This window comes from Callithrix jacchus, chromosome 21 (assembly GCF_049354715.1).
Source record: "Callithrix jacchus isolate 240 chromosome 21, calJac240_pri, whole genome shotgun sequence".
Taxonomy (NCBI): Eukaryota; Metazoa; Chordata; class Mammalia; order Primates; family Cebidae; genus Callithrix; species Callithrix jacchus.
Window position 1 is genome coordinate 15703657 of NC_133522.1, and position 27828 is coordinate 15731484.

Genomic DNA, 27828 nt, shown 5'->3' on the forward strand with positions numbered 1-27828 from the left:
TAGTATAATTTGGATAAAAGTACTGCTTTCCTAGGTTAGAACATAAGAGTTTTGTCAAATCTTCAAAAGTGCTTCTACCAGCGTATTTTCTTCCAGGGTCTTACCCAAAGCATAATTTAAGGTTTAAAAATAAAGTTGCATGATATAAGAAAAATACAAGTTGAAGATCACATAATTATTATAGAATATTCCTAGATAAATTTAATGTCAAGTTTTTAAAATTAAAAATACATTATTTAGGAAACAGTTATGATAAAACCATAACTTTATATAGAATTGATGTTTGCATGCATCTTTTTTAGAAACAAATTCCTTAGTTTTAGAAGATGGTGTTGTAAGATAGATGCTGCTTGATAGAATATTATTTTACATGTTATCATTTTAGTTTTCCTCTTCAATGGGTTATCTTTTTGTACATTTATCTTTTTGTTGGAATCTTTTTAAAGTTTGGAATTATTTAAGAAAAGTAAGAAATTTTTCACACTTTTGTACAAAGAACAACACTTCGTTCTTCTGAGCAATGTCGGCAGCTAAAAAGTAGGAATGCAAATAGTTTGACTTTATGATATCCTTGCTCTCCAGCCTTCAAAATATATCTGTTAATTCAAAATAACCAGCATTAAGATCCTACTGTATTACCCCTTCCCAAAAAGGTGAATATTAATGTTGTTTGATGACGTCAGCATTTGAGGTATACTTCACTGCAGGATACAAGAGTTACAGTATAGCTGCCAGAAACAATGTATATGCTCAGTACAGATGTGTTAAATGAAAGAATGATAGTTATTTTGATATTAAATTACATTTATTTATATCATCATGAAGTTGGTATTTACACAGGGAACTAGGAGTATCATAAAAGTAAGTAATGTATTCTGTACTCAAAATGAAAGGCTAGGTATGTGATTAGAAATTCTGAAAACAATTAAATTGGTACATGGCAACAGAAACAGGTTGTTACTGAGCATTTATAGAGTTGTCTTTGCCTCCTCTTTATTTTCTCCTCCTATTTACCTTATTATTTAAGGATTTCATTGTATTTTTTTTTCTACTTGAAAAGAGGTTACTATTTGCTGCAAGGTTTCATTGATAAAGTAGTCTTTATCAATGGAAGTAGAAAAGATAAATCCCAGGACTGCATAATGTCTTCCCCTATTTTTCCCAAGATACCTACTTCTAATTAAATTGCCTATTTTCAATTAAAATGCTTATTATCATACAGCTTTTTTCAATCATTTTGCGGTTGAAATAAGAAAGGAAGCATTGATAAAAACTCGCATGTCATATGTGTTATGAATGATGAAATAGAATTCGTTCTCTTCCAAGAAAAAAAATCTGAAAAACACAGGAATGCAGAATATATTCAAACATAGCCATATGATTGTCAGGAGGGAAATTTCTCACTTATGTTACAATAGAAAGAGTCTGAAATATTAATTATATCATGATACTTATGTATTTAGAATTATGAGCACTGTGTTAAGACCAGATGAGCAGACAACTTGGTAGAGAAGTGTTCTTTACATATTGGAAACCTCTCTTCTAGCTTGGCTGCCATATCCTACAAATTCCTCATCTGTGAATCAAAACCAATGCATTCACTTTATCATAGGTTTATTATAAGAAATAAATGAGTTGTTACTTAATATGCTTCCTTACACAGTAAGTGTTCAATTGGCATCAGCCATTGCTAACATCTTTATTATATTGCTGACTTTATTATTATTATTATTATTATTATTTATGTGGCATAATCCTTTCCCCATGAGGAGCCTTAATTTATTAATTTCTAAGACAAAAAAATGTGGATCACATATCTATCAGGCATCTAAGCACACTGATATTCTATAATTCATGAAGGTAAAGGCATTGTATGTAGTTCACAAATATTCACGATTAGTTGTTCATCTTTAACTTGAGGAGCACTTGAGCCTACCAAGATTGGATAGTCGTGAGACTAACGCAGTGATGCACAATCACCATAAGTCAACCCTTTTGCAATAATGAAGTAAATTTATTGGAAATAAAATGGATTAGGTAGAGCAGTTGTCTTTTTACAGTACAATAGTGACATGGTAGACAAAGAAAGAAAGAAAAACCACTTCATTGGGAATCAGAATACCTAGGTTTTCTTCTGGTCCCCTTCTCATGAATAACACAAGCAAAGCTTCCTGGGACCTGATTGTTTGTGTTTACGGGATGGATTATGTGTTGTCTAAGACCTCTGCCCATTCTATAATGTTATGTTTCAGTTCTAAAATGTCCTACAATGCATTTAAAGACTGTTGTGCAAATATAAAGCCTCCACATTACTTGGAACAGTTTCTGTTTAATTTTTAATATTCTGCTTTGCTTTCTTTCTTAACATTACCCAGATAAGTTGCAAAGACACTGCTGCATTTTAGAATTCTTTTCTGAAAACATGTTTACTTATTTGGAGAATTGTGTTAAAATTAATGTAAAGTTTTCAAAAAGTAGGTGATTATATGCTTTGTTATGTTTTGTACAATTTGTGAACTACTTTTTTTAAAAAAAAAAAAACCTTCTAGGATTCAAATATTCAATGAAGCTTAGGGTTTTTCTAATTTAAAAGAATAAAAAAATGAAAAGCTGTTGATTTAAATTATATGTGTTACAGTGTACATATACCATAAAACTACACAAATATGAAAAAAATGATATTGTTACAATATTGGGGGAACTCTGGTTTAATACCTTGTTAGGTGACGTCTATTTGATTACACTAATATACTACTTGCTCTTTTCAAATTAATATTAAACTTTTTGACAATTACAAATTAAAATTTTCACACAATTCAAATCAAGAAAATATGTATTTGCTTAATAGAAAGGTTAAAGGAGAAGCTTTTCAAAAGATCTGTGTCTTGGAATACTTATGGATGCTGTTGGTTTTTCTATCAAAATGCTGTGAATCTGAATTTGATTTCTACTGTTATGACTTAAATATACACATGCATTTTGAAAGCAGGACAGCCTAACTATTAGTTTGATGTAGTTTTACAATGTGACACCATATTATTTTTCCCCAAAAGGAAATCTTTGGGATAAGTATGAGAAAGAAAAATTAGTTTTAAAAGAGAGAAGAAAAATATTGAATTCATAACTTTATACAGAATATCCCATAGTCATAGGCAACACTAAAATGTTATGCTTTACAGCTGCAAAAATAATACATGAGCATAATCTAAGCAGAAATTTTTAATGGATTACATTTTGTTAGTTTTTCATTCTATATTCTAAAAATAAAAGGCTAAAACCATAATAAATGTGAAAAAAACTTGATTTATCTGGCTTAGACCTTTGATATTTCTGCAAGAGATTTTATTATTCATTGGTTTATTTGAGACATGATCTCAGTTTATAAATAAGATATAGTATTACTAAATTGGCTTTAAGGTTGCCACATAGAAAAATTGTACATATTGTTTACCTCTATTTGAAAAGTATTTTACTTTGGGGTGTTTCGAAGGTGTTAAACTTTTCAGAGGTGTTATCTTTGATTAATAATGTGATCCTGCAAAGGCACATACTGCCTGTCAAGATCAATTCATTTGCTTTTTCTACAAGCCTTACATTTTATTTTTGTTACGTCTTAAACACCTAATAATAATATAAGCTTATAAATAATGAAACTCTTCATACTCTGTTCTTTTATTATGTGGTAACAGTAGCTGGAGTATTCAGTTTAACGAGGTTTACCTTGGTGTCTACATGTTTTATTAATAGTGAATAGAATTGAAGTTAGAATTTAAACAGTTTGGTGCAATCAGATTTATTTTGCTTTTCCTTTTACTGTTCTTTCCAAAGATAAGAAAAAAAGTCTTCTCTTTGAAGCAGTAATTTCCAAATATTAACATAGTCATGCTGTGCCCAAGTTGTGGCAATATTCAGATTAAAAAAGGGGGATTTTTTTCACGGATGTGATAACTTACTTAGATGTATACATCCACTTGTTTGGAATTGAGGAAGGAAGACTTTTAAAAAACAAGAGAAAAATACAGGTTTTTGTAAGTTCTTAAACTTATTTGAGGTTTTGAAACCAAAGTTTAAGAGTGAGTTTTGGAAGAACAGCTTGAGCATAAGTTTTTTACATTGTAGTACTTCATCCGTGAAAGCATTTTTAAATGCCAGGGGAATGAAAAGACATCCATTCCCGTACAAAGCTATAATATCAAATATGCTTTTTAAAATTTAATAGGTTTTAAAAGATAAATAACATTTGTCCATCCAAATCTATGCACTTAACATACTAATAAATATCATAAGGACCATGTAAAATTAGGTTACCCACAGAGTTCACACTGTATCAACACATCAGATCAAGGAAAATAGGACGGAGGAATGATAACTGTTTACTGGACTTTGTACTGAATTATATATCTCCATCCCTGTTTTGGGGAATAGGCAAGCAAAAGTATTAAGTAGTAAGTTCAAGATTGCATGTCTGATATACAACAGAGTTGTATTTAAGACTAACATGTCAAATAATTCATGATTTCTTGATGATATCAAGATACTAGGAACAATTTTACTATATGAACTATTTTTGGAATATATATTTGGTCTCTTTTCCACATTTAATTCTAACAGTTACAAATATGGCCTGTTTTACAGTGTGTTAATATTATATTAGCATCTAGCTGAGATTGCAATAGTGAATTGTTTCTTCCTCCTCAGTATGGGACTAATAGTAATAGTACAAGTAGAGTTAATAGAGTCTCTTATTCTGAACAAGTTAAGGATTAAATGAGATAATATACACCAAAAAACAACAAAAACATAAAACATAAAAAAATGATGCTGTTGGTAGCACTGCTGTTATCTGTATTGGTGCTTTCTAACATTCTCAATAATCATGGAAAAACACAATGAGTTTCAGTGTGGTGGATTTGCAGATATGTCTAAAGTTTTAATAATGAGCATATTTAAATTATAATGATTATGTGACTTATACATTAATTTAAAATATTTACAAAATGTATCTCAATTAAATTCACACTTGGAAGTATCTTCTTTTTTTCTTTTAATATTTAGTTTTACATGTATATGTAATTCATTTAATTATAGAAAGCATTATCCTGTTGCATCATATAGATAAAAAGAGGATTCAGTTATATTCATTAACACATGGATGAGAAAAACATAGGCAGTAGGCAGAAAAGAAAGGCAAGTTAAAGATGAGCTAAATGCTAATTGTGAGGACACTAAGCAGCGGAATATGCTCACCTGCTGGCCTCTGAAGAATATCAAATTATCCCTCCTGTGTATGCTTAAGGCCAAATATCTTTATTAAAATGCAGATGTCTGTAAGTGGATATAGATTCTTGAAGCTGTACTGCAAGAGCTATTGCTGGTAGTTTACTGTAATTATAATGAATGTCTCCTGCTGAAGTTCAGAGATTAGGACGGTATATATCACTTTTGAGTATAATGATTTAAACTTGTTCCTACAGTACTTCGGGATGACTTCAGACAGAATCCTTCGGATGTCATGGTTGCAGTAGGAGAGCCTGCAGTAATGGAATGCCAGCCTCCACGAGGCCATCCTGAGCCAACCATTTCATGGAAGAAAGATGGCTCTCCACTGGATGACAAAGATGAAAGAATAACTGTGAGTATTTAATTCAACAGCAGGGACATTTGTAGGTCTAACTATGTGTATCTTTACTGAAAATAAAAGAGAAAAATGAAGTAGGTTATTTAAATAAAGGCTTGCAGCAGCTCCCATATTCAGTTTTTCTTTTAAAAAGTATATTTCAATTCTTTCTGTGTTGACATGAAGATAAGGGAGGAAAATGCATGGTGTTTAGAGATCAGTGAAAGAAAAACTATAATCCTATTTTAGTGTCTCAGAGTTAACACTTCTATGTATGACTTAATTATCATCATAACTCAGGGCTTATAAAATTTCCATGTGTTACAATAAAAATTGTTTATTAAAGAAGATCTGTTATATAGTATGTTTCCAGAAGGGCCCTTAGCCACTTCAAGATTTTTTTATATTTTTTTTCTCATTTTTAAAGTTGCTTTTCTGTTCTATCTATAGCGTTCCATATTGTTTCTGAAAAATAAATCTTATTTTGAAAGGCAGTTAATGATGAATTTATCTCAATATAAAATGAAGTCATATGACGAGCTTATTGGATTTCAAATTCCTGCTCTAAGGACTTATATGTGATTTTTACAAAGTCATGATGCATTTTCTTCTTGACAATAGTGATTCTATATGACTTTTTTGTTGTTTTGTCTTGTATGGTGTTGATAAAGCATCTGAAACACCGTTGATGTTGTGGTTGCTCAGTATTTTCCTTTACAATTCTCTTTGTTCAGCACGCACTGCTATCTGTCCATTGTGAATTCGCTGGCCAAGATTTAAAGTTCCCTAGGAGAATGCATGTGTGAGGAAAAGGTCACCACTGAAGATGTACAAGAGCAAAGTCATAACGCAGACTGCACAAGCCTATTTACTAATTGCACTATTTTTGAACAACCAGTTAGTAGATTAGCTTGGACAAAATTAATAGCGAGAAAAGTAGAGAAGTTTGTGTTAAACAAAGTTTTAGGGACCTTGAAAGAAAATTAAGCATTTTTTCATGTAATTCTGAATTAGAATGAGTCTCCCAAAGGATTTCTGTAATTCCTGGTTTTGGGATGAGGATGACCTGGTTCTGCTTATAAGAGGTGCTACAGAGTCACGTGGCAAAAGAAACTATATGTGGAAAGAGCAGTTTTTGCTAATGAAGTCAAGAAGCACCATGGGAGAAATAGAGTGAAGAAACAAATTGTTCTCTTCTTGCCAATAACAGATTCCTTTTTGGATTAATGTACAATGAAGATGAGAATATTTTGCCCTTAAAAAATATGTTCTAGACCATTTCATGACCATTATCTGCAATTCCCCTTTTCCTTTCTTCTTGATTCGAAAACATTAAACCCATTATTATCTCAGACATCCCTCATGCCTTTCCTTATAACCTATTCATTTTAATACAAATTAATGACAAAATTCTTAGCACTGGAGATGTGGCTTTACCAAAACTCAGTGAAGATCCTACTGGAGCTTACATTTTATGAGTGTGTATACAGACAAAACCAAATTAAATAAGTATAATATACAGCAAGCTAAACTGTAAAAAAAAAAAAAACCTATAAAAACAGAGGAAGGGTATATAGATAAAACCAAAATAATTAAACATAACATACAGTAAGTTAAACTATAATAAGACCTATAAAAGTCATCAAAAGGTAGATGAATTTATTAGGGTTCAGGTAGGATGGAAATTTTAAATAAGCTGATCAGAGACAATGCCTCACATAAAAAAAAACCTCAAAAAATGATGGAATGAACTGTACAAGTGTCTGAAAAATGGTGTTTTAGGCACACACAATATTAAATACAAAACTCTACGGTGGGGTATACTTAACACGTTTACTAAAGAGTAAAAAATCAGTGTTGGTTGAACAGAATGAGTAAAGATGTATAGGAGATACCATCAGGGGAATAGCCTTTTAAAAAAGGCTATGAATTTAATAATGCCCCAACTGCGTGGGCTCTTACGGTGTTGTAGATAGTTTGGCTTTTTTTCTAAGTAAGGTGGGAAGCTTCTGCTGAATACCCTCTGCTGTCTTGAGAACACACTGAAATGTGGCAATGCTAGAGACAGGGAGACCCATGGAGAGCTTTCAGCGTAATCCGGCTAAGAGACAAATGGTGGTTTGAACCAGGCTGTTAGGAGGGGAGGAAGTGAGGAGTGGCTAGATTATGAAAATGCTACAAAGCAACAGTCAGCAGAATTTGCTAACGGACTGGATGTGTTTGTAAGCAGAAAGGAAAAGTTAAGAACCTCCTAATTAATTGGTCTGCAAACTGAAAAGGTATAGAGGCTGTTATCTTAGATGCCATAGACTGTAGGGGAAGGTTTGGGTAGGGAAGTATCAGGAGCTTAGTTTTCGACATGGTGATTTTGAAATGTTTATTCAGTATCCAAGGATAATTGTCAAATAGGCAGTTGGATACATGAGTCAGAAATTCAGAATTGAGGTTGAGGTTGGTGAAAAAAGTAAATTATGTCAGACATAAAAGTTCTCATTACTATGCTGTTCTCCTGTCCTGGCCAGATAAAAGACTCTACTTCCCAGCTTTTTTTGCTGTCCGGCAGTCCTGTTTGACTTGTTCAGCTTCATGGGTTGCGAGTGAATATGAAAGAAATTAAATACCAGTGGTTTAAATCCTCCAGTACTGTCTTTAGCACTCTGCAACCAAGGAAGCTGCTAGTTTTATTCAGGTAGTGCAACTGCAACGTGGAAGACACCCTGAGAGTTCTGTGTAGAACTTTCTATCCCACACATCTGTCTTCTCAAGATGGACATGTAAAATGAATGAGAAATAAATATTTCTTGCATTAAGTCACTGAGGAGTTTTTAGCCATGTAGCTAAATGAACATGGGAGTCAACGGTGCTTACATGTTATTTGAAAACAGGAGACTGCAATCACCAAGGGAATGATTGCAGATAGAAAAGAAAAGCAGTTCAACGCTTAGTTCTCACGGAGAAGAGGTGGAAAGAGCGGGGAAAACTGAGAGGGAGCAGTCACTGAGAAAGGAGGAAAACTGGAAGGGTGGCCAAGTAAAGATGGTTTAAAGGAGGTGGTGGTGACTGAGTCAATTGCAGCTGGTAGATGGAGTAATAATGAGGATTAAGAATTCACCACTGGATTTAACAACTTGGTGAGCAATCATGAATGACCTTGAAAAGAGCTATTTCAGGGGAGTGGTGGGGGTTAAAACCTCATTGATCCAGTTCAAGACAGACTGAAAAGATCAAAACTAAACATGGAGCATAGACATCTCTTTTTAATGTCATATTCCATACGCTAGATAAAAAATTAATGGTGGTTGTAGTCTTGCATTTTGAAAGATCTCAGTTAATTTTAAAGGTTATATTTTGTGTGTATGCCTGTGTATGTGTATGTGTTATTTTTTTGTGACATGGACAGTTTAAAATAACTATAGTAAATTTGATTTTTAAAAACTTCTTGGAACTCCCTGATGTATCATATATTGAACTAGATGACATTTTGTGGTTTATGCCAAAATGTTTAATTTATTATAGAATCTTCATTTGCTTTTGCTGTCTAAGGGAATGCTATCCTCTTAATTGAAGAGCACCAGTTCCCCCATGCCATCAGTAGCTTCTAAGCAGTGTAGGAACCACTTACAATAAGGAATCAAATAGTTTAAAGTTGTAAAATCCTATGACTATGAAATGATGCCAGGATGTTAATATATAAATAACTTTTAAATCATTTACATGCTGCCAAAATGATGATCCATGATGGTGTTCCATATGCTAGGAAGTTGTAACATCTGAAGCTTTTACTATTTCTAAGACCATCTGTGTGTTTTGTATAAATTAGGACTGTGGATCTGATAAAACACTAGAGGTAAAAAGCACATTTATACATTTGGGAAAATGAATACATTGAAAATCAGCAGTTTGGGTTCAAAATCACTGATCTTACTTAGATCATAATTGTTTTTGTTTTATTTTCTTCCTTTAGGCAAAGCTGAAATTGAATAATTAAAACAAAAACTTACAGCACAAACAGAACACATGACATTATTTCCAATTCTTTTTTCAATAGTGAAAATAAACTCTTAAAAGATGTTGGTTATTATTCATCGCGTGTGATTCTTCTTTCCTAAGCTTTATATTCAAATGAGTGTTTTCATCTTTATTGTTAATGTACTTTGCCAAATGTGCTGAGTGCAGATGAACAGAAGATTAAAGCACATAATATCTTTATGAAAGGCAATTGAAGATTGCATGCTTATTGCTACAGTTTTGGTTATAGGAATTTCTAGAGTTCTTTAATGTGGTGGCTTTCTTTGTTGCAAATTTAGAGTACACCTCTCCCAGCTGTGAGAACAAAGACACACCCTACAAAAAGGGGAAATATGTAGTTGAATTGTAGCTGCACCTGTATTTTTTTATGTTCTTGATTCATTTCTTCTTACATTAACCTGGATTCTGAGCCAAAGTTTAGATCCTTGATGATTATAAACCAGGAATACATAAATAACATTTTTTATTCTCTTACACGATAGAGGAGTCTTTTAGAACTTTTTTGGCACATATTCCTTAGAATCATTTGAAAGAGGCCTTAAACAATGTTTATCTCCAGTGTTCTTTGTTTTCCAGACATTAATATTTATATTTAGAGTTAGAAATAAAAGTAGTTTAACTGGCAGGCTGGATTACATTGATTTACTTCATGTATTTGAGAATCAATCATACCTATCATTGTTAATAAATGAAATTTTCTCATACAAATGAATCAGAGGAGGGCTGAAGTCTTCTTTTGGATGTCTATGAAAATACCTCACAAAAGAGATTTTTAAAAATTTCACTGCTTTTTAGAAATATTGTATTTAAGTTCAAGATATTTTATTAGGGTGGAAAAAAGAAAATGTTAAGATTGGGAAAATGTTAAGATTGGTTTATTCAATAACCAAGTATTGAAAAAAATAATTATTTTGTTCAATCTAAAAACCAAAATGGCCTTCTACATTAAGGAAAAACTTAAAAATTTTAAAGTAGACATCACAAATATTTTCTCTAGATTGTTTAAAAAATTGTCACTTATTCTATATTTGTTTTCATAGATAATTTTAATATTTTTATCTCAGTGAAAACGTAAGTTTGTTATAAATTAGCACAGTTCCTTTGGGTCACAGACAATTGCACCAAATTACAGGCATGTTTCTCGTACTCTCTATTAGATTTCCATAAATTGAACATCCACCTGGTGGTAACTGAAGGAATTGCAAGCATAGAGATGAAATGGATCTCTCATGGAGGATAGCTTGTAAATAAGACTTATTGACTATTATATGCATAAAAACAAATGTATTTATGAAAGAAAATATTAAGCTATCCAATAGTACCTAGGTGATAACTGATGAGATAAGACCAACTGTATAGTTTATCTTAATATATGATAAAAATAAGATCATATATTAATAGCAGTATTCTAACAAAAAATGATAGTTTTATGTATTTATATGAGATCTGCTAATTGATAAGTAGTAATTTTGTTTTATATTAGTAAATGAACATTTACAGAAACAATAGTAAATTTTTAATATCTGCTATGTAGTATGTATGATATATATATTTACTGAATGTTACAAGTTAGGATTGAAGGCCTTGTATTTAGCTTTTCTGCATACGTCTGTCATGAAAGTGAATTGAAAACAAGTTTCTTTTTAAATCTGAAAATAAAAAAATATTTAAATTAAAATTTAAATAAATGTCAGTTTTTAGAGATAATAGTAACAATAGCTATTGCATACTAAGAACTTGCTATGTGTTAGATGATTTATATCATCTCATTTTACCCACTTGAAAACCCAATGCCTAAGCTATTTTCTTTACATTAGGCTACATTTATATTTTAATTTGGTCTCATGAAGAAGAAGACGGTGATGGTGATGATGGTAGTAAATAATATAGTGCTTGCTGTGTGTCAGGCCCTATTACAAGTACTTCATGTATATTCACTCATTTAATCCTGACAACAATCTTGTCCAATACATACTAAAAGTTCTGCTAATGCAGTCATTACATCTAAATTGGCTGGTGGGAGAAGAGAGGGCCACCAAAGGAGCACTTGCATTATTTTCACTGATCGCATTTTTTATAGGGTGCCATAGATTCTGCAACGTATTTAACAACTCTACTGTGCTGTCAGTGCAAATTTAGACTCAGGATGACAGCATCTCTTAATTTCCACTATGAAGTACTGTCTTTAATAATCAAGGTTTGGAGAGAGTAGTTCACACAATGGAAGTTACGGTGGTCTTGAAACTGGGGTTTGGCTATACAAGAACTAGTTCATATTATGTTCAGTATTGAAATATATAACATAGCAGATATTTTTAAATTTGAAAAGTTGAGTAGTTTCAGAAAATATGGCACAGAAATGGTCAAATTTGGCCAAACATTATAGCTCAGATAACCTAATTTTTTTTATTCTGAAGACTAGAAGTCTTACCTAAAAACATATTAGAGGTTATCTAAAGAAGACAACCTATCATCATTTGGCATTTAGGAAAAGCAGGATTTATGTTGAAAAGGATATTATAAATCAGTAAATTACTCAACTGAATATGCTTTGTAGTTATCCGTCCAAATCGTGAAGTACCCAGGTTCTAATATCGTCAGCTGCACACATTACAAAAGTTACTATTGAAAAAAGTAAGCAATTATGAGATATTCTGTAACAAATAAAAAATTGAGTTAAAGGATTATTAATGTAGTGTTTGGGGGATTTGGTATAGATATAATAAAATACAGTAAAAACTAACACATTAGCAACACAGTATAAATATTAAGCTCTGCCTAGACTCAGTTCTGAAATTTCAGAATTATTTTCTTCATGATAAACTTTGCTTGTCATTTATACTGAAGTATTTCATTATATTAAGAAGAAGAGCTTAAAAGACACTCATCATTTCATGCTCAAAGTTCTTAGCCGGTGGCCAGGCTCATGGCTCACACCTGTAATCCCAACACTTTGGGAGGCTGAGGCAGGTGGATCACGAGGTCAGGAGATTGAGACCATCCTGGCTAACACAGTGAAACTCTGTCTCTACTAAAAATACAAAAAATTAGCCAGGCATGGTGGCACATGCCTGTAGTCCCAGCCACTCGGGAGGCTGAGGCAGGTTAATCACTTGAACCTGGAGGCAAAGGTGGCAGTGAGCTGTGATGTCACCTCTGTACACTCCAGCCTGGGTGACAGAGCAAGACTCCATATCAAAAAAGAAAAGAAAAGAAAAGCAATTCTTAGCTGGTATGAGCCTTTGTGACTTAAGCATTTTTGAATGACATATTATTCCTTGAGATAAATTAGGCTGGAATTGTTTATTCTTCTTCCTACTGTCCTCAAAGTCGCATGTCACAGATACTCTCTACATCTACAACTGCTTTCACTTGATTGAAAAAATCATTTAGATGATGTGCAAAGAATTTGTTTATATTTGTTTTCATCAAAGCCATAATCCAATCAGTAATTATATTTTTCCATTTTATCTATTTAATGCATAACTGAATTAAGATTTTATCCATCTTCTTTGCAAAATGTCTAAAATAAATTCACAGCATCAGTATGCTTTAACATGTTGAACAAGTATATTTAGTAGCTTTTTCTAAAGATTTTTATCTTACATAGGAAAATCAACCACTCTGGTTTGCCTGGGATGGTCCTGGTGTTAGAAATGAAAATTCTCTTCTCAGGACTCAGCTCTGGGAGAATGGGGATAGTTGGTCACTCTAATTCTAGATGGTTTAAATGAATTGTTTTTTGGTATGAGTTGCCTTAAATAGCAAATCATTTTTATATAAGGTAAGTAAAAAATAGCTAAACATATATAGAAAGGTTTTATATGTATCATTTCTTTCAAAAGCAAGTTAAATATTTGAAAATCAGTAATGAAGGTAGGAGAACAACTTATTCATGCAGTAAAAAACAAAACAAAATGAACACAAAAATAACTATTTAACACTTCCCGTTCCCATGCTGACGAAGCAAAATTGTTAGAATGGAGTATGGAGTATGTCATCGAGTCCTTTCCTAGTCCTTTTCTGCTTCCTGTGTGTCTTTGTAAGTTTCTTTGATTTCCATTGTTGGTGTGATATTTTGGTAAAAAGCAGCTGACTCACATCCCATCCAAATCCCCAGTGCCCTTCAGATCCTTCACAAATTTGGCATTCAGCCCACTCCTTGCCAATTGCTTCCTTTCCCCCCAATTCCCACATGTCTCCTTCCTACGCCATCTGCTTCTCCTCCCTTCCTTCGATTAGTGCTTTCGTCTGGTCTTCCAATTTCTTTCATTGTTCAATGTCCTTTGCTTCCTTTTCCCCTCCTCTCCCCTAGAGGAAATTAACATACTTAATACAGCTGATGTCTTAAAGCCCCTTTTCCCTGAGAAGTTAAATTTCTGTTTCTGCGAAATAAATACGTAGCTCTGTTGTGCGAAGGTCAAAGGAAAACAGAGGAGTAAACCAGAAATAGATTTTTTTTCAGGTTCATCTTGCATAAAGTGTCAGTGCACATTAGGTATTCTATTTCTTTTCAAAAATAAATTTTCTGTGTGGGATTTAAATATGTTAATTCAATACAACTCTATTATAGCATTTATTGAATTGAATAAATGAATTAAAAATAATTATTTTCCTATCTTAATTTTTATATTTAATAATTGAAACACTGGGGATGAGCAGAACAAAGCATAGGCTTCGGCATCATAAGATCACATAATTTTGGGTTTCAATACCTATTAAATGCATGACCTTCTGGAATACATTTGCTCTCTATAAATTTTATTCTTCCCATCTGTGAAATGAATTGTCTGATCATACCTAGACTTGTTCAGTGTATCATTGAGGGAATTCAGCCAGAAAATGCATGTTAAATGTCATTGTAAATTGTGACACACTCAATACATATTAGTAATGGGTGTTCTCTTTATTATTGTTGTTAGTATACCTATTTGAACTCCAAATATATTCAGTCATCTAAATCTTGATAGAAAAGGAAAATCCAAAACTACTCATGCCTTAACAATTCCAATTTTCTTCAAGAAGCAAGAAAATACAAATGTATGTGAGAGAGGATCCAGCTTTCTATCTCCTCTGCCTGAATTTCTATCTATATCTAATTAACAACTGTGAGAATTTTCAGTTGCCACAGAATCACCGAGAGTAATTTGGTTGAACATTATGAGTAAGTAAAGTATTTAGACTAACACTGAAATTAAGAAACTGATTCAAGTTCTATGCATACTTTTATTGGGCAATGCAATCATCAACTGGTTATTCCATGGAAGAAATCTGTCCTAATGCCCTAAAGGCATTCACTATGTGTAATGAGTCAGCTTTTTTTTCTCTTGCATTTAAAACAGTTCTAAATTATGTATTATCCTTAGGGGAATTGAGAAATTCTGTGATTCAGATGTAAAGTGTTGGTTGAGAAAGGCTGGTTTCTCTTCCCAAGGAACATCTGAAACTTTCCACAAACTTGCAATTTCATTTAAATAATTACACATACATTCATCATGTTTGGACCCTGAAACTAGAAAAAAAGAAAGCCAAGCAGTTCACACCCACCTGTGAGGTCCAGTCACTCTTTTGAAAGGATTGCAATAAGTAAGGCATTCTCATTTCTAGCACACAAATTGGTTTAGACGAAAATACAATCATAAAGATAATTTCAGTGAGCATTTGGTCATTGCTCTGTCTTTTTGCTATGCATATGTTACCTGTGCATTTAAAAGCCTGCATGCCAACAGCTTGGTGTACCAATCTATCAGAGTCTTGGCATGTCCTTTTCTACCTGTAATGTTCTGTTCCTATACTCCCGTTGTCTAACACACTCATTTTTGAGGTCTCAAAGACAGCTTCTTCAGAGGAGCCATCAGCAAAATCCCACCCAAATACCCACATTAGATTTATTCTTTCTATTATCTGTTCCTTTTCCTTTTACCACGCACTTCTCTTATAATCTATTGTACATGATGACTTACATATTACTTACCTTATACACATAAGACGTATGAAGGGCCAACTGTATTTTTCATGTCTGTCCTTTGGTCAAAGCTCAGTACATGTTTCTTGAGAAAGTGTTAAATGAAGGAAATGTAAGTCAGAAATTTTGTCTTTTAGGGTACTCAGGAATGAATAGTTGGTGTTTTGAATATATTTGATTTTGTTAACTTTATTTCCATATATGCAATTACCTATTTCTTATCTTACTCTCCTATAAAATGGGATGTGGGCGTCATCCACACCATTTCCTTTTTCTAAAGCATATTTTATTGGCTTAAAAAGAGGATATATTACACAAGTTAATTATGTGAGTAAATCAATTACTGTAAGTATGACATATTGATACAGAATCTTGGAAATGGAGCTGAGAGATTGTGAATAGGCAAGTTCCTTTGTTTTCAGGGGCAAAAGAGAAGCCAGGCACATTAATTTACCCTGAGCTGCATAATGGATTAGTGTGGAGTATCTCACCATCAGAGTTCTTCCTAGGATTTTCCCGTGATAGACTAGACCGGATCAACTATCCAAAATGACACTTAAATTTGATTACAATATATCTTAACAAAAAACACCAAAAAAAGGTTTTCATGGATTTATTTCATAGAATTTTTCCATTTGTTTTGTGTTCTAAATTCAGTATTTCCTATCTTGATACCAAGATTGAAAGTAGTATTTTAAATATGTAGGGTTTAATAACTTACCCTGCTTATTTATCCATTAGAGATATGGGGATGGCCGTATGTTCATTTGATTAATTATTTGGTACATTCTTCATGTTATTACAAACATATAGAAATATATCTTAAACGAATATTGGAAGTTGGTACATGATTTCATTCAAAAAAGAAAATAAGTTGCAGCAATTTAAATAGTAAGGTTTTTCTGTGACCATCTTGGGAAAGGTCTGTTAGTTCTGAAGCACGTTTTTTGAAACCATCCTAACAACCAGACCTTGGCTGGTCAAGTCCTTTAGTTGTTGCAAATAGACAGGTAATGTTACCTTCTTTGCCTGTTGAGCATCATTATGAGAATCAAACCACAGTAGTTGAAAGTATTTTGAGGACTGTTGATGACAGCCTCATTTAAAGTGTTATTTTAAGTTCTCCTGTCTTGATTTTCAATTCATGTTCATTCTACTGTGAATTTAACAACTTGAAGAGGTGAGAGATATTTAACTTCAGAAATTAAAGCAACCCTTCTGAATTAGGTATTTCGTGAATCCAAAAACCAAATCCTTGTAAAACTGTAGGATATCCTGTTTTGATCGATGCATAGGTTTACATCAATATGTGAGTCTCAATAAGTATGATATTTAGCATTATGGGCTTTGTAATGTAAAATCTGCATGCTCATTTGGTCAGGTCCTTTGAAACACCTGGTTGTAATTCCTTATAAAGTTCTTGTAACTATACGTAAACTGACTTCAAAACTGTAGAGAGGGTGAAGTATGTTTAGATGCAGAGGTAAGGTAGTAAAGACCAAAGACTGCCAGACAAAATATTTTCTATTTTGTTCTACAAATAATCTTGGGTGACTTTGGGAAACAATATACTATATATTTTCAAGTTTCATCTAAGTAGTATAATAAACTTGCGTATGAATTAAAGTCCTCAGTTTCGGTCTATAATGTTGATAGTTTATCCTGCTGTGACCTTTGCATGCTCTTTGTTAGTATTTTCTTAAATCTCCTGAGATGATTCTGGAGGTTTATTTTTCAAATGGGTTTCCTAGAAAACAAGTCTTTGGGTTTTGTTTGTTTGAGACAGGGTGTCATTTTGTCACCCAGGCTGGAGTGCTGTGGTGTGAACATGGCTCACTGCAGCCTCAATCTCCTAGGCAGGTGATCCTCCCACTTCAGCAATCTGAGTAGCTGGGACTACATCTATGTGCCACCATATCCAGCTAATTGTTTTTTTGTTTTTGTTTTTTTTTTGTAGAGATGGGATCTAGCCATGTTGCCAAGTTGTTCTTCTAAAGGGCTGGGATTATAGGTGTAAGCCATCACACTCAGACTCAAAACAGTTTCGAATACTTTTCCAAAAGCTAGTTCCACCCACATGTTAGTTGTAGCCAAAGTAATATTAAATGACATAAAGGACTGCCTCACCGAGGCTGCCTATGCTGCCTTCCACATGGAATTCCGCCAACCCTTGAATATCACTGAGACGAAATCTGATACGGATGCATGCTGCTAGTTAGCATCCGTGATCTATTAGTCGAAACAGACTTTCCAGAAAGCAGAAAGTATCTCAGGAATTGGAGTGATCAGCCAAAAGGAAAGTTGTACCTCATAATTCAAAATAATTATCAACACAGTATATTAAGCGGAAGTACTATATTAAAACTATACAAATGAACACACATGGTCAAATAACAAACCTGCAATAGGAATTTCAGATTAGCTTGTCCCAACATAGAAAGCAGAAATGCAAATGTTGTTTTTTCTCTTACTTTTTTCTTATAATATATGCTTACACAAACAGCTAGAGTTTCTTCAGTTTCCAAGCACTTTGATATATCTGATCAGGCCATTAAATTTCTCCAAATAGCCAAGGACTAGTGGGATTTTGCTACTGTCAGGGAGCACTTTGTTTAATTATAGGTTAAAGTAGTTTGCCAAATTAAAGGCACAATTTTTTATGGGTTCAAGGATGATGTCCTAAATGGTTTATTAAATTCTCAGTGTTCCCTTAATCAGATGAAATATTTCTCTAAATAGAGTTTTAGAATTTATCTTAATGAATTGTTTATAAATTTTATATTTAATTTGGAAAAATATTTAAACATCAGTACTTTTTAGTAAATTCTCTATTTTTAAAAAGCTGACTTTTCTGATTGCTTGTGATAGTATGAACTGCATTGTTTTCTTTCTGTTGGTATCAAGCAAAAGAAATTGTAATTAAAAAAACCCAATAGTCCATTCAAAAGGGCATTTAGTTTTACAAGATATTGTAAACAACATCTCTTCCTTAAAATAGGGTCCAAAATGCAGAAATCAATGAAATTTTCTTAACCCTTTTAGTTTTAAATTATTTTTAATCTGATTACAAGGGATTGGAATTTCCTTTTCATTATTTATAATTGGTGATGATTAACTGTATTTCTTCATGTTGTCCACATTATCACTTTTATTTAAATATTCTCTCTCAAAGAATAATTCTAAGCTTTATGGTGAGGCTAATATCCCTCAATCTAATGTTGATTCTGCAGTTCTTTTGTTTAAAGGTTCGTTGCTTTAACCAAATAGCTCTTGGTAACATCTGACCACTTCAGTTTTATCTCCTTAAGACCAAAGAATTTGATAATATGATAAATTGTACACTTGTAAAATAATCTGTTGTGCATTAACAAAAGTACTACCAGATGGTACAGGTTTACTCTTCTTAAATCTTACAAATCGAGGTGATCGCAAAACTGTAAAGGCCTATCGCATTAGAAACAGGCTTTCATATAAGTCACCTTTAATAGCATCATTGGATGGGAACATTTCAAGAGCAGTTGAGCTTAATCTGTATCATACTGGCTGAAGATAATGCACATTTGTCTCTGAATGGGTAGAGTACACTTTACTAAGGAATATGTGATGTCTTGTTTCATAGCATTTTCACATGCATGGTGTCACCTCTCACCTCGATCTATCACGTCACTGGATTGTTTCATGCATCACGCTTATAAAAAATCATGTCACATTTCCCCATCTTTATTAGAGATGCTTATAAATATTCTGTTTAAACTTTAAACATTCATTATAATAAGTGCATGTTTGCATGGGAAGAGAAGAGCCATTCTTCTGCACAGAAATGTATGTGTGGTATTTACCTTATAACATTAATCCTACAAACAACACAGGGAAATATGAAATGTAAGCATGCACACTGTTTTTTCTGCTGAAAATTACATGGACTAATGGCAATTAGGTTGGCTCTCCACATAGGTCAGACTTAAATATGGAGTGTACTGGAAGGGGGAACCTTCAATTTAATATGCTCAGGAAGGTCCACAGAGAGCACCTATTTCCAGCCATTCAATTAGGGCATCTGTACATTTAAAATATATTGTTAATTTGTAGTTTATGGCATGGAAGCAAAGAAAACAAAAGCACTGTTCTCTATCTCAAAGAAAGCTGTCTATAGAAGCTTTACTTTGGATCTATGTAGATGAGCTTCAGTGCACTTACCAAATGATCTGGAGCAAGTCTTGATATTCTCAGAGCCTTAATTTTTTTATTCAAAATATAGGAAAATACATCTTATAAGAATGTTTTCAACGTTAAAAATAATGCATGTAACAATGCTATGTATATAGCTGGTGTTGGTATATCACAGTTCTCATTAATTAAAATAATAGCAATAGTATTGTTGCTTAAATACATTGGCACATTTATTGAATTTACCACAGATTCACTGATGTAATTTTTGTGTACTTGCAGAAAGAACTGTCAAAGGCATTTTATACATAGGACCTATTTTGTTTAGATGTTAGGCTTTTGCAATTCTTATGTTCTTTAAAATTTCTATAGAAACACCGGAGAATTTAAACGCATTTGTTATTTTAGCGTGGAGTGGTCAGAATTTGAATTTGTCTTCCATAATGCAGTATGAAATAGTGTGCTTTTAACATAAATTTGAAGACATTTAGCATTTCTTCAGAAGAGATGACTGAAATCATAAGAATCTATATATCCAATCTCTTAGATTGTGAAAAATTCTGATAGTGCACTTTCTATATAAGTGCTGTGTTTTTAAATGTTAAAACTAGGATAAAGTTTTTGCTATCACAGAACATATAGGCTATGCAGGGAAGAGACTGGAAATGTCAGCTCAAGCCTTTTTCATTGACTGTACTCTGTTCTTTAGTCTTCACACTGACTGACATAACTTCTACCAGAACCTTTCTCATCCCTAAATGCTGGAACTCTTAAATAGGTTTGTATGGAAGCAACCTAGGATGCACAAGATTCTGACTTTTCAGTTCAAAATTCCAACACTATAACTTAGACATAGGTTAGGAGCCATGTAAAACACTGATATCCCCTAATGCAGTTAATACCATTTGTGTTACATTTTCCGTTTAGCTTTTTCTGAACTTGGCTATGGAATGGGACCATTTATGACTAAGAAAGAACTTTCCAAATAAATACCCCTTCAAACAATTTTCACAATACTCTGCACAGATTTTCTCTTTTATTTATTTTTCAGCAATAAACATAGAAATAGAAATGGTCAGGATGCATTTTATTTCTTATTTGTCCATGAGTTTATCATTAGGAAATTATTAATGGAAATAGCAAAACGTACCTGTTGATAATTTTGAAGTTTAATGTAACTCACCAGAAAACTCCTTTTTAAGCTGTAGGTCAGACCTGTCTTTCTAAGATTATATTTTCTTCCTCACATTGAGGAGTTAGCCTAATGCTTCCTCTTCCCTCTTCGGATGTACGTAGACATAGTTTAATTTATGTTAGGGTGCATGTTGTTAAAAGATATGGGAGTTATTTATGTTTTGAACATGTTTTCCATATGCAATGAGGCACAAGTTGGCCAAATGAGTAAGCTACATTCTAGCATAATCTTGTGTTCAACAAAGGAGGGTGAAGCAACTGGCCAAATGGTTATTGAATCTCTCATCCTGGCCTGATGAGCCCTAATTTCTGATTAATCAGTTAAGCTTGTCACTTGCAAGCAAGCTCTTCTTGTTTTCCTTTGACTCTTTGGGATTAAAATACCTCAGAATGTGGTTGAGTGTTTATTTCCATTTATAGCTATTTTAGAGATATTTCTTCTTACATAGAATTACAATTAGTAATATTAAATGCTTTTTATATTTTCAAATAAAAATGTATTTTAGTAAAGTAAAATTGGCCAATCTGCATCAAGGAATCCCTTGCATACCCAACCTTGATTTGACTTTGCCATGGTTTTGAGTCTTCTACAGAATCTAAGTCAATTAATTTAAATTTTAAGGGTAACAGTTTATATGTGATCTCTGGAAAAGGCTTTATCTCAACAAGCATTTGGTAGTGAAGGAATTTCTCACACTGGACCAAACTATAGAGAGCTAAGTGTAAGAACTCACGGAGAGGAAAAGGGATTTATTGTTGGCAAAGTATTTTCAGCTGGTGTACTTGTAACTCAAAAGAGCCAAGAGTTTGAAAATGAACTTTTCTCCCTTCAAATGCTATGAACATTTGTCATCTTTATTTCTAGAGTATAGTCATAATTCCTTTCTAGATTTTTATTTCAGACTGTTTTAGCAGTGACTGTATGTAAATTCAGAATTAGAGCCAGATGGTTGGATGAGGTGATAAAAAGCAAACCTGGTTTTGTGGGAAAGTGAAAATTGCCCATAAGACTGTTTTTTACCTTTAAAACAACAGGACATTGTTTCATGAGACCTGTGAAGGAAATAATGCATTAACTGTAATAGCTATAAGCTAAATCAATTTTTCATATTAATGCCAAGTGCTACCGTGTAATCTACATAGAATTTTCATAGAGGTAAAAATCAATCCACTTTCTTACTTTTAGAAGACAGCTAGCAAAGGCTAAAGCCACTCTTTATATTGCCTCCTTTTTGTAGGATTCACTTCGAGGTTCTAGTCTTAACGACTTGGGAACCAGGCACCTGGGGAATCCGCTAAAAAGCCTTCACTGTTTCATCTGCTCTTTATTTCATCAGCTCTCAGTAGGTTGTCTGTTCCCGGTTAATACCATAAATTAGAGGGGGCTTTCCTGGCTGATTGCTGTAGGCTACATACCTCTGTCTAGCCCAGGAAAATGGGTGTCCAGAAGAAAAATGCCATACCCAAGGCTTCATATGGGCTCTGAGCCACACTTAAGGAAGCAAAATTGGTGTGTTTTAAGAGGGCTGTGTTACTTCTTTCTATTATTACTTATTAAAATTAGGAACCATGGAAAGGTTCTCTGGTGATATACATTTGATAGAGAGCAAGGTACTAATTTATACTTTCACAAAGAAAATTATCCTCTCCTTTAACTATGTCTCTCTGCAGGGTGGCTCCCACTTGCCTGCAATTAGCAATGCATCTCTTCCTGGTGTAGTCTATAATCAAATTATCATAGGTGTGCTTCTGCAGCAGCAAACAGCCAACTACCAATTTATAAATCACCATGAGGAAGAAATGAGAAGTTTAGGAGGAGAAATGGAAATAGCAGAGACATGCAGCTGCCACAGTCCTAGGCTGGGACTCTCCCAGGCCTATGTTCTCAGCTGGCAGCTCACCAAGCTGTGCAGAGAGCCACGTGTTCCCACTGGGATAATTGCTTTTTCTGCGTGAGTCTTGTCGCGTTTCTCTGATGATCAAGTGTGTTTAAACTCCTGGCTGAATTCATGTTGGTTTTCAAATGGTATTGTAAAGTGTACCAGGAAACAAATGAAATTGGATCATGTTCTCTTATATGTATGTAGCCCAGGCAAATATGGGATGCCAATGGAGAGATACTAATTGCCTATTTTTGCTCTCAATTCCACTCCTAAGAGAGCAGTTGAAATAACTGAAACAAGTTCTGGCTTTTCTCCATGCAATGCTCTCCTTTTTATGTCACCAGGAAATTTTTAGAATGGTCATTTGACTGCTTTCAATTTGTCATTCTCATATTTTCTTTACAATGCCTGTGTACTTGCCCCGGTATCCTTTTGTTATATGAATCCCGGGAACGTTATTTACACTTCAAGGAGGCTGCAAAAGATGAAATAGCCTTCGCTTGAGAATGGACTGGTGAATAATTGGTAAAATCTAGGTAAATACCTTTTACAGTTTGATTGAAAGCTCACTAATCTGGGTCTAATTTTTTTATAGCCTTGAAGAAAAAAAAATTTTATAAATATTAGTATACAATCTATTTTCCTTAGTTTCCTTCATCTTGGGCTCCAGTGCTGTCATTTTGTGTTATGAGTCCATATTGGACTGGTCTTGAGTTAAAGACAAGTTTACCCGACAGCCTGTGGATTCACAGTGTGAAACTAGATCATATCTAATCAAGAGACTTGAGTGGGAAGTAATTAAAACAATGCATTTCCTCTTCCTCCTGTTTCTTCTATTCCCCCTTCCCCTTTCTCTCTCTTTTAGGTCCCTGTGAACCAGAATGAAATAGGAAATGTTATATTTTGGGGTAAAAAATTTTGGGAAAATAAATCCAGAATCAATAGCTTTTATAAAAAATAAATAAATAAAAAACACTTTAATAAACTTTGCTAACCAGGAACAACTGTGATTTGGCTGAGGCTTATTGTTTATTTCATCTAAAATAAAACATTTGCTTCGATATTTCAATAAAAATCATTTTGTCAAAAATACATCGAATTTTAAAATTATTTTGTGAGATTAGTACAAATAAATAAATATTTGTACTGAGAAATATATATTTTTATAGAATATATAAAAACAAATTTCTCAGAATTTATTCTTACATTTAAGTGAAGTATTGGTGACTAGAGCAGGAAGTATAAGCTGCTCTCTATCAATAGGTTTTTATGCCAATGGTTTTGAATTGATTTATCAACAATTTACATTTTTATCTGGTAGCTAACTACATTAAATTTTGGATCTTAAAGACAAACAACAACAAAATTATTAAAGTGTATGTTCAGAAATATATTTGGAAACTATATTAAACTATTATTATAAAAACATGAAATTATTTAGTAAGAGTTTTTTTAAGTATTCTTTTTGCAATACGTACCTGGGAATATGACAAAGAAATATTACAAAATAAGAAATACTGTATTTTCTTATATATTGTATAAGATCTGAATTATATGAATTATTTACTTGGTTATATTATTTTAGGTCACTATGATACTTTGGGGATTGATTATTCAATTCTTTATCATTTGTACAAAATAATTATGTACTAGCAATGTTCTTGCTTAATTAGAATGCAATAAAGCATGATTATTTTTGAAAAATAGGATGGCATACATCAGAAAATATGGATGCTTTAAGCTGAACTGCCTAGCATTAAAGGTTGATAATATTCTTGTAGCCAGATTGGAAAGTACTGGGTATTACTTTACCTCCTCCTATTCTCTGCACCCTGCTCAAACAACTTATTTTCTCTGGATTGTTATCAACGGTTAAATTGACGCCAAACTTTAAAGAAATAAAAACTGTTACTGTTGTGCCTCTCCGTCACATGTTTCTGTTAAAAGGAGTCCTTAGGGAACGTCTAAAACTGTCCTGCAGCTGATTTCACCAAGGGGAATGTCTGGGGGCTATGACTGGCCATCTGGGTTACCTGCATCTCATTGTCATTAAGAAGCCACGCCAGGCACTTCTGTAGTTCACAACAGCTTGCTCTCTGTTCTATAGGTCAGAGATTCAGGCGGAATGAAAAGCATTTCTATGAGGAAATAGTCTGCACAAGGAGAGTTAATGGTGAATTGTTTAAGGGTGGTCCAACAGACTATAATTCAAAACCTCTCATCTCACTTACTTTGCAAAATAGTATGAAAACTCAAAGGGTTGTAAGGAATCAAGTTTATTTCAGAGAAAATAATTTCCAAACTCAGATACTTTAGGCAGCCTCACTCTTCATGTTAATCCCACTTGTCAAGCCCATACTGCTGTAAATTAATATTTTCAAGTGTTTAATCTTTTGGAAAATTGTAAAAATTTAGCACTGCGTAATTTCTTACTGGTATGACGAGGCCTGTGTGTGTCTTATTGGTATTATTTGAAACATATTTCACTTTAGCATTATAAATCAATACTCTATTATTCATTGTTTTGATGTATTTTTAAATAGTATTTCTAGTAAAGCACAGATTTCCCATGTAGAATCTATTAAAGGAAATGAGATAAATTCTATGACAGTTTGGTGGTTAGCAATTTTGAATCATCTTTGAAGCCCCTAATATAATTAGCGGTTTTATTTTTGGTCTGTTGAATTCAAGTCACATTAGGTTAATGTAATTAAAAGCAGAAAAGAATTTGTGTAGCCAAACTGGTTAATTAGCTCCAGTCTGTTTAGTGTGTTAACCTAGAGGTGTATGGATAACATTGTGGGGGTGATGTCGAAAAAAAAATTCCTGTGTAACAGATACTGCAAATCATCTGACTTGCTTTAGGATAGAAAATGAAGAAATCCCAAAGAGTTCATTTTAAGTTCATCTTTATTTCTGATTGTGAGCACTGATTTCAGGGTAAACTGTATACTCTACCACGTAACCCAATCAAAAACTTACTGGGTTTATGTTTTATAAGGTAACTGAACAAAAAAACTTTACCAAATGCACTTTTATAAAGGCAGCATATTTCTTTGTGTGCAAAGGTAATTATTTTTCTTGTATTCTGGAAATAAGAATACCAATGCTAGTGTTTCTATGCTAACCAGAGATATGAAATGGTTCTCTTCACTTTTGGTAGAAAAGCCAAGTCTTAAACCTGATTATTCTCTATAATTATTCCATAAACAATTCAGTAAAGGAGATGAAGGCAGGATTTCCTACTGCTTTGAGAGGTCTTTACCCCTAAGAAAAGTAATCATTTCTAGCTTTTTACCGGGAAAATTCCTGGTATGTAAAAATCATATATATTAAAAACATCAAGAATTTCTGCATCTTGATGTCTCTAAAACATTTTTTTTAAACCTGAGACTGTTACAGGGAAACATATAAAGTTTAAAGATATTTGAAACTTTAAAATTTTTTATCTCCTTCTCCTCTCCTCTCTGTCTCTTTCCCAAAAAGGAGCAAGACCAGTGGGACATTTTTTTGTTTTGTTTTGCTTTCATCGAGTATGTATATAGCTGAGGCCCCTCTTGAAGCACTGTCTAGAGCTTATGGAAATGTGGGCTTCTAATGTGGTTACCATTGTGGGCTGGTAAGGTATATGGTAATGAGGAAGAAAGACCTCTGCCTTGAATTTTTGACATAGGCTAAATGCAAGCATATTGTCTGAAAGTTTAGCATGTTCTGCTTCTCCACTTCCCGGATTATGTTAATTGAAGGAGTGCTGCAGCAGTTCAGTGTTTAACATTGTGTCTGTTCATTACACAAACTAGTTTTTGATAGGTTTACAATTCGACTGTCAAATCCAGCTGCAGGAAGACACCTGCCAAGAAATATTTCAGCTTGTTTTAAATAGTGCTCTTTTCACATTGGCAGTGTTTTGTTTGTGTTAGACGTATTTGTCTTCCCTATGTAGACACAGAAAAATGTTAATTTTTGGCTTACATGGGGCACCACAGTTTAGAATGTATAAAGTCACCCTAAATTTACAGTGAATATTTTTATGTGACTCAGCATCAAATGTTGCTTGTTAATAGTAGGCATTGCTCGAAAGCTGTGTTACGTTTGATCAAGGTCATAATCTGCGTTTTGTTTTTCTGATTTTTGGTTTGTTGAAATGAACAGTCCACCACATATTCCATATCTGTGACCAATGAGAATAGAATTATGGCTTTTTAAGCTCCATTTCAATGACATAGTCATTGGCTTAACGTCAAAATGAATTTGGATTTATGGAAATTGAAAACTGTCATTTTTCTTCTATTCTTTAAGTTCTCCATTTGCCCTGCTTCATTGTTTGCTCCTTCTCCTTTACCAGGTGCTGCTCTATCATCCCTTAGGTAGTCAGTTGCTCCCAGGCAGTGAGGGTTATTTTTCCCTTTTGTAACATCTACTTTGGGGTCCTTAAACATTATTGCCAGTGAATAAGGAACAGAATGTTGGATACCGTAAGGAAATTGGTTTATTGATGAGGTGGGGAATTTATGGGGAGGGTATTTATATGAATCTGGGAAATCTCAGCAGTTTTTCCTCAAATACATTAAGTATTATTTGTATTATCTAATTTTATCCCTTCCTTCCTTTCGTCATTTGAATCAAGCATTTATTCTTAGTCCAGATCTGGGTCTTTAGAACAAAGTTTCTCCATCTCTGCACTATCGACAGTCAGAAGTTCTTTGATGCATATCTCTGGCCTCTACTTATGAAATACCAGTAGCACCGCTCCCACACACCCTTTAACCCCCAACTCCGCACCAAGTTCTGACCACAAAATATGTCTGCAGACATTGCCAGATATCTCCTGGGACAGGAAGGGTGATTGCCTCCATTGAGAACCACTGCTTTGGAGGAGATAATAATGCTCTACAAAGCCTAAATTTTACTTGTTTCTAAGTCTTATGCTGTGTGGATGCAAATATATATTTTTCTGATGAAATTGATGGAAA

The 27828-nt window shown here is 33.4% G+C and overlaps 1 protein-coding gene across 13 annotated transcripts in view; it reads left to right on the plus strand.

Annotated features, from left to right (window-relative positions):
• The window catches only part of ROBO1 (roundabout guidance receptor 1), a 1154664-nt gene that overhangs the window by 1004058 nt on the left and 122778 nt on the right, over positions 1-27828 (plus strand). For all 13 annotated transcript variants that reach the window (XM_002761303.7, XM_054248986.2, XM_054248983.2 and 10 more), the window contains one exon: positions 5475-5632. In XM_002761303.7, coding sequence (XP_002761349.3) covers positions 5475-5632 — 158 coding nt within the window. The remainder of the gene's footprint in view (positions 1-5474; positions 5633-27828) is intronic.